We start from the raw sequence: 8,224 nt of genomic DNA on the forward strand, positions 1-8,224 counted from the left end.
AAGGATTGTATTTACCAGTCTGCCGTCAGAGAGGCCGCCAGGACCGACTGTTCTCTCTGGATCCCACAGTCCGATCCAGAGCTTAGGAGTGGAGGAACCTTTAATCTCTCGGATTGTATTTGGACCCGGATCACTCACCTAAACTAAGTCTACATTTATCTGGACCCACTGGAGAGGAGAAGAAGGAATACTTTGAATCGGTTCTGAACAACCAGCGGTTGTTCGTCTTAATTGGGATCTTATAGCTGGCTCGGACCTTACTTTTTCTTATCCAGAAGTGTCTATATTATCTACAGAAGCAGGAAGGGTTCTCCGTGTTCTCCGGTTCTCCTAGTCGGTTCCCAGGGTGAATGCTGAAGCGTGTGGGGGTCTACGGGAGGGGAGAAGCACCAGAGGGAGATATGTGGATCCCAGCCCCCCGATTGTCTCTCCCCCAGCGGGCGCTGCTCTACGGCTCGTGCGCCCTGGCACTGGTCAACTCCGTGGGTCTGCTGGTGCTCCTGGTCCAGCAGAACCAGCTGTGGGCCCGTGTGGGCCAGGCCGAGGCCGAGCTGAAGGAGGTGGGGCAGAGCTCGGTGGTGGAGCTCTTCCAGGAGGTGCCCAGGGGAGGCGCCGGGTCGTGGGGTGGAGGAGGCGCGGGGGAGCAGGTCCAGTACCAGTTCTCCAGGAACAAGAGGAGCCAGGCGCTGGAGGTCGAGCCGAGGCAGGAGATGAAGCAGGAGGCGAAGCAGGAGGTGAAGGAGCTGAGCCGGGAGAAGGGAGCGGAGCTCCTGCAGGAGGCCGGCCCCGGGGTGGAGGCCAGCCCCGAGGTAGAGGCCAGCCCTGAGGTGGAGGGGAGCCAGGAGGTGGACACGGAGATGGGGAAGAAGATGAGACACGAGCTGAAGCACAAGCACCGACACTCCCACCACCACAAGACAGAGATACTGGGCGACATGATGACCATGACCACCTACTCCACGGTCCCGGTAAGAGGTCCTAATTCATGTTTCTGCGTGTGTGTGTGTGTGTGTGTGTGTGTGTGTGTGTGTGTGTGTGTGTGTGTGTGTGTGTGCACGAGTTTGTCACCATTCCTTTGCGGAAAACACATTCACAGTCACATGTCCTGAATGTACGATTTTGCTGCTGGTTTTGTTTCTAGATCAAAGTGTTGATCGATATCTGTAACAGCACCAAGGGAGTCTGCATAGCAGGTAGAGAGATGTCTTGAATTTGTTTTATAACATATTTATAAGCATTCCTTACTGTTAGGCTCAGTTAAGGTTCAGTGAATCCTCTGATTGGACCATATGTTCTGTTCTAGGACCACCTGGACCACCTGGTAAGTAGCACAACCAAACAGAATAACAACTCCAGCACCTTTACAACCTAGGGCTCTTAGTGACCCAGATCCATTGTATAAGATACCATCTTTTAAAGGACTGGACTGTCCATGGTGATGTGTCTACTTAAGGTTTGCCCGTGGTTGTGTCCTGTTATGTGTGCACTTTAGGCCCGCCTGGTCGGGATGGCATGCCAGGGCACAATGGCACCGATGGCATCCCAGGGGTGGATGGGCAGCCCGGGGTGGAGGGCAAACGAGGGAGGAAAGGTAAGGAGGGCATCAGCCATCTCTCTCTCTCTCTCTCTCTGCTCTCTCTCTCTATGCTCTCTCTCTCTCTCTCTCTCACAGCTCATTCTCTACTGGGTCCAGCCCCGAGGCCGTTTGGGTACTTAATTACTTCTGGATAAGAGGATGGTTATAATAAGCAGTCACACACACACACACACACACACACACACACATGCACACATGCGTGCAAATTCAGTTCCAGATACAGTCATTCAGCAGAAATCTCTTGATCTACCCGACGTGTCGTGTGTTATAATGAAGATGCATTCTATTCACCGTGGGCACCTCCTTCCATTCACACCTCCTCCGGGCTCCTCCTTCCATTCACACCTCCTCCGGGCTCCTCCTTCCATTCACACCTCCTCCGGGCTCCGCCTTCCATTCACACCTCCTCTGGGCTCCTCCTTCCATTCACACCTCCTCTGGGCTCCTCCTTCCATTCACACCTCCTCCGGGCTCCACCTTCCATTCACACCTCCTCTGGGCTCCTCCTTCCATTCACACCTCCTCCGGGCTCCTCCTTCCATTCACACCTCCTCTGGGCTCCTCCTTCCATTCACACCTCCTCTGGGCTCCTCCTTCCATTCACACCTCCTCTGGGCTCCTCCTTCCATTCACACCTCCTCGTACTGGAAACACGGCATGAAAGGAGTGCTCTTTTCTCCGACTGTGTATGGATGACATTCATGACTGCGTTTTTTTGAGCCTCGGCTGAATGAGCCGGAAAACTCACTTTCCCAGCATCCCACTTGCGTTCCTGAAGCGTGAATGACATGAATCATCGTGAAAAGTGAAAGGGTCCGATCCTAAATTGATGGACGAACATGACTCATGTCTCAAGCTGTTGAGTTACTAATAGATCAGGATTTTGACAATTCGGCCTACAGTATGCGCTATTCAAGTAAACTAATTATGTGGAACGTATGTGTCATCGGTCGGGTGAAAGTCTAACGCCTGACAATAACACCCGTCCCCCTCACAGGACCCCCTGGAGAGGCAGGGGAAAAGGGGGAGAGAGGAGAGCCAGGCCCCCCTGGAGAGCCACAGCCATCCAACAATGTAAGTCTAGAAGGTAAGCACGCAAAGCGGTTCTCCTCGATAAAAACACATTGACTTGGCTTCTACCAACTGGTCTTTGTGTACTCTGGTAGTATCAGTGCTGTGTTGTCCCCTGCTCCACACATAGGCCCCCCAGGTCCCCCAGGGGCCCCGGGCCCCCCTGGACCCCCCGGCCCCCCCAGGAACAAGAGCCACAAAGGACACTTTCACACCATCCAGACCGTGGGTGAGTGTTCCTCATCACCACCCAGTCACTTCTCATCTGTGGGTTCCGCAGAGAGTGGTTAAAGGAATACTGAACCGCTCGCTGCTCTTTCAGGACTGGTACATGCCGTCCCGAACGACGGAACCTTGTCTGGCAAAGAGGCTGGCAAACAACCGGAGACGAAGCTGAAGAAGAAAGGTATGTGTCGCTCTGCGCGATCCTTTGATGGGTTTTCGTGTTTAAACGGTGGCTTGAAAGTATGCGGAAAAAAAGGTGTGTTGCGGAACCCTGTTGTTCTGAGGTGTTTGTTTTCCCTCTCATTCGTCCCTTAGATTGTCTGATCAAGTCCCTGATCAACCCCAGGAATGTCTCTAAGACGGGGAGTACCTTCGGCACCTGGATGAGAGACACAGCTGTGCTGGATGACGGACGCATCTGGGTGGCAGATCACTTCTCTGGTAACTGACCATACTCTCACAGGACAGCGGAAGCTTCCGGAACAATAGTATTGTGAGCCATAAAATGACCTTCAACATTGTACTTAAAGTCCAGGTTAACCCAGTTCAATTTTTTGTTATGAGCTTCACACACCACAGGAAAACATGTTATTAACCACCCAGCCAAATCTGAGTGATTAAAAATGTCGCTAAGTATATAAAATAAGGCTTCAAAATCGGTTAAAAATCAGCAGCATTCTCTGGTCTGAGACTGTGGGGGCGTGTCTGCTGAAGGCACCGAAGCCACACCCAATTGCGTGGGGAGGGGGTGTGGAGGGAAGAACCTGTCAAATAGTACCGTTCTCTGGTCTGCATAGTCAAACTGGCACGCCGTCTCTTTTGTGGTAGGAAGGCACAGCTTTGTGAAAACAGGAGAGAGGAGTTGAAATTACACTTGTCTAATGAATCAAACGCACAGATGCTTCCTCCTAACCTACCTCCTGACAAACACAGGTAAAACTGTAGCTACTCTATACCAACGCGCCAGTGTTACTGCCCTTAGATGCAAAATACAAAAACAGGCAACGAGGAATGTATGAGTCTGTCCCTATTTTCTCCCTGCCACCTCCGGACCCATTCCTATCCCTCCCAGGCGATCCTGTCGTCCCTTGGGATCAATGGAAAAAGTTGTTTAAAATGTACCTTTTAGTCACTGGCTTGAACAGCGCTGATAGCGCGAAGAAGCGTACACTACCGGAGTTGATAATCGGGACAGACTCATCCACTCTCGTTGGCAATGTTATGTGTGAGAATAACGAGCACTCGGCTTCAACTTTCCCGCAACATATCCAACAGAACTGGGATGTTCAGCCAGTAGCCGCCGAGCACCGCTTCACTGGGAGAGGGTGCGTCTTTCTCCAGCTGCAGCTGGTCTAACCATCCCCCTCGCTCCCGTCTCCCGGTCTCCCGCTAGAGAAATATACTGTAACCATTACCGGTGAACCCATACGCACATCAGGTGCCACAAATATGGCAGGCAGTTTCTGTATAGTTAACGCTTATAGTCATAATATATCATCCGTAACGTTATTTGGTGGGTGGTCGCCTGGTCGGTGCTGCTAGCTGTTAGCTAGACTAAGGTTATACACACTCCCATCTGCAACAAGCTACAAAGCTAATGTTAGCTATAATTCCTCCTAAGATTACATAATTCATCATAGCTGACATTACCACATACATGTCAAGACATATTTTGTATATTAATAGCAGTGTATTTTCCTATTGCTTACGTTACCTAGCTAACGTTATAACGTTAATAAGCTATAAGCACACAAGGCAGCGGTGTCGGCACCAAAGGTTGATGCGACAGGAGGAGAATGGAGGCCGGGGAGGGAGATGGTTGACAGGAGGAGAATGGAGGCCGGGGAGGGAGATGGTTGACAGGAGGAGAATGGAGGCCGGGGAGGGAGATGGTTGACAGGAGGAGAATGGAGGCCGGGGAGAGAGATGGTTGACAGGAGGAGAATGGAGGCCGGGGAGGGAGATGGTTGGCTCCGCCGAATTCACCAGGACCAGTCGTGAGTCCGTGAAACCCAAAAGCCTCATATTATAATTGCAGAAGCTTTCGGGAGTGAAATGTTTGCTGCAGAGGCGGGCGCTAGCGGTGACAGACTCCTCTGTAACACCATGGCTCTTCAAAAATGCTAACCCATTTGCTTCTCATTTCAGCTTTACTCGGGAGTGAAAGAAGCAGACCTTATCATCCCATTCCTGCTGGCATCCAGGAAGGATGCATTTTCGTTTAGATGTATGCATAGGCATTGCTAACTAAGAAAAACTAGCTAATTCTAGACTGTTGGTTAAAACTAGCTAATTCTAGACTCAAGATTGAGCAGGAAAACCGGAGATTCAAATCCGTTCTAGCTTTATATAGTGTTAGGGCGGGGATATGCTAAGAACACCGCTCTACGTCATCCGGTACCCGTTTTAAGCCCGCCCAGAAAATCCGGAAATCAAAACTGGTTAAAAACACAAAACTGGTCTAACTTCACAATTCAGTACTACACATGGTTCATCCCACTTTTACATGTTATCAGCAATGCATCACTAACACATAGAATGTGTTTTCAAGCAAATCTCTGATTTTGGTTAACTGGGACTTTAAGTCCAGAACATTCCTGTGTCTGACCTCTTTAGGGCGTGTGGTGAAGGAGTACCAAAGCATCGCCTCCTTCCAGAACGATAGCAGCGAAGTCATTGAGATCAGGAAGTTCTTCCAGGGGTGTGGCCACATAGTTCACAACGGCTCGCTCTACTACCACATGGCTGGCTCCGCCAACATCGCCAAGTAAGACGCTGCTCGCTTACTGTACACACTCAACACTGGTCCATAAGTTAGTGGTTTAACTCTGGCTCTGGTAATGGGTTATCTTAAATTCCAGGAAATGACCACGAACCTGACCTTGTTCTCACACTACTACACTACTGTCTGTTCACAGATTGAACCTGCAGTCCAAGAAACTCCACACCTTGGCCATCGACAACGCTATGTACCACAACCTCTCCTATCTGCTCCAGAACTCCAAGACGTACTTCAAACTGGCGGCAGACGAGAACGGCCTGTGGTTGATTTTCTCCTCCAATGTGGATGGCAGCATCATGGTGGCCCAGCTGGACCAGAAAACCTTCTCGGTCACCACCTACATCAACACCACGTACCCTCGCTCCAAGGCCGGCAACGCCTTCATCACCTGTGGGGTCCTTTACGTCACCGACACCAAGGACACGCACGTCACCTTCGCCTTCGACCTGCTGAAGGGGAAGCACATCAACGTGACCTTTGAACTACGCCCCCCGGGCGGGGTGCTGGCCATGCTGTCTTACAGCCCCAAGGACAGACAACTGTACGTGTGGGACAGTGGCTTCGTCAGACTCTATGTGGTCCACTTCAACTGTGATGACTGAGCGGCCTCAGCGTGGTTATAGCGCTCAAAGATACGGATATGTAGTCACGTTCCACCACCGATCACATCGGTAAAGACAGGGCTGAGTTTCCCAGAGGCATCGTAGCGCTACGTTCATCTTAAGCTACGGCATTCATCATAGCGCTACGATGAACGTAGCGCTACGATGCCTCTGGGAAACTCAGCCCAGGTCTGTGGACGCCTGGTGGTTCTTCGAGCTGCTGGGAGAAATCAAATGAAATACCGATATCTGTATCTGTGAACGCTAGCCTTCAGATCAACAAGTCCCTATTGGTCTACAGTATCCAAACACACACCAATAATTCCAGTGTAGAGCATGTCCCTAAGGGCGTGATCCATAAGGTTTCATCAATGAGATCAATACTATCGGAGAAATTAGAAAATCAGTATCTATGAATTGTTTGTATAATTGATGTCGAACCAGAACAACTATTTATTTATATTCCATTTCTATTGTTCGTGGAATTGTAGGTTTCATACAGTACTAACAGTTTGATGAGTTTTTGTATCGCGTTTTGTATCTCCTATTTATTTTGAACGTTTCTTAAAACATAGCTTTATTGTTGAATGCATTCCCTACTTCCCTCATCTGCAACTGCTTAGTAAAGTTTGCATGAACACTTCTCAGAACCCTTTGTCTGTTGGAAACCTGTACGTAGACTTCTAGTGAACCTGTACGTAATCTCTACCTGCGTCTAGTGAACCTGTAGTCTCTACCTGGGTCTAGTGAACCTGTACGTAATCTCTACCTGCGTCTAGTGAACTTGTAGTCTCTACCTGGGTCTAGTGAACCTGTACGTAATCTCTACCTGCGTCTAGTGAACCTGTAGTCTCTACCTGGGTCTAGTGAACCTGTAGTCTGGGTCTAGTGAACCTGTAGTCTGGGTCTAGTGAACCTGTAGTCTGGGTCTAGTGAACCTGTAGTCTCTACCTGGGTCTAGTGAACCTGTAGTCTGGGTCTAGTGAACCTGTAGTCTGGGTCTAGTGAACCTGTAGTCTCTTCCTGGGTCTAGTGAACCTGTAGTCTCTACCTGGGTCTAGTGAACCTGTAGTCTGGGTCTAGTGAACCTGTAGTCTGGGTTTAGTGAACCTGTAGTCTGGGTCTAGTGAACCTGTAGTCTCTACCTGCGTCTAGTGAACCTGTAGTCTGGGTCTAGTGAACCTGTAGTCTCTACCTGGGTCTAGTGAACCTGTACGTAATCTCTACCTGCGTCTAGTGAACCTGTAGTCTGGGTCTAGTGAACCTGTAGTCTCTGTCTGGGTCTAGTGAACCTGTAGTCTGGGTCTAGTGAACCTGTAGTCTCTACCTGGGTCTAGTGAACCTGTAGTCTGGGTCTAGTGAACCTGTAGTCTGGGTCTAGTGAACCTGTAGTCTGGGTCTAGTGAACCTGTAGTCTGGGTCTAATGAACCTGTAGTCTGGGTCTAGTGAACCTGTAGTCTCTACCTGGGTCTAGTGAACCTGTAGTCTCTGGTCTAGTGAACCTGTAGTCTCTACCTGGGTCTAGTGAACCTGTAGTCTGGGTCTAGTGAACCTGTAGTCTCTACCTGGGTCTAGTGAACCTGTAGTCTCTACCTGGGTCTAGTGATGCTGCATGGTCACTTCTGATCATCACTTCAGTAAAGAAAAAGAAAAAACCAGCTGATGAAATAAAAAGAATTTATTGAACTTACAAAGGTAAAACTTTGACCATGGTAGAACAGCATGTTCTCTCTCAGACCTCCAGACTTTTCCAAGTGCCCTGGTCTCCTAGTCTCCCCATCGTTGGCTTCACATATAGTACGCAGATCACACATACATGCACACACACACGCGCACAGACACACACCCACACATGCACACAGCAGACACGCATGCGCACGCACACACACAAGAAAGACCATTGGTAGAACAATTAATATACATCTAGTAGACATGGTGGACAGAAG

The 8,224-nt window shown here is 49.7% G+C and overlaps 1 protein-coding gene across 1 annotated transcript; it reads left to right on the top strand.

Annotated features, from left to right (window-relative positions):
* Positions 1-401: 401 nt before the first annotated feature.
* Positions 402-6,277, top strand: gldn (gliomedin; the record flags this gene model as incomplete). The annotated part of the gene is made up of 9 exons (XM_084437465.1): positions 402-968; positions 1,142-1,193; positions 1,493-1,591; positions 2,595-2,684; positions 2,799-2,897; positions 2,991-3,074; positions 3,209-3,334; positions 5,510-5,660; positions 5,812-6,277. The coding sequence occupies 9 exons, from the start codon at positions 402-404 to the stop codon at positions 6,275-6,277; spliced, it is 1,734 nt and encodes a 577-aa protein (XP_084293591.1).
* Positions 6,278-8,224: the final 1,947 nt, after the last annotated feature.

The sequence above is a fragment of the Borostomias antarcticus genome (genome assembly GCF_949987555.1).
Source record: "Borostomias antarcticus genome assembly, chromosome: 4".
Taxonomy (NCBI): Eukaryota; Metazoa; Chordata; class Actinopteri; order Stomiiformes; family Stomiidae; genus Borostomias; species Borostomias antarcticus.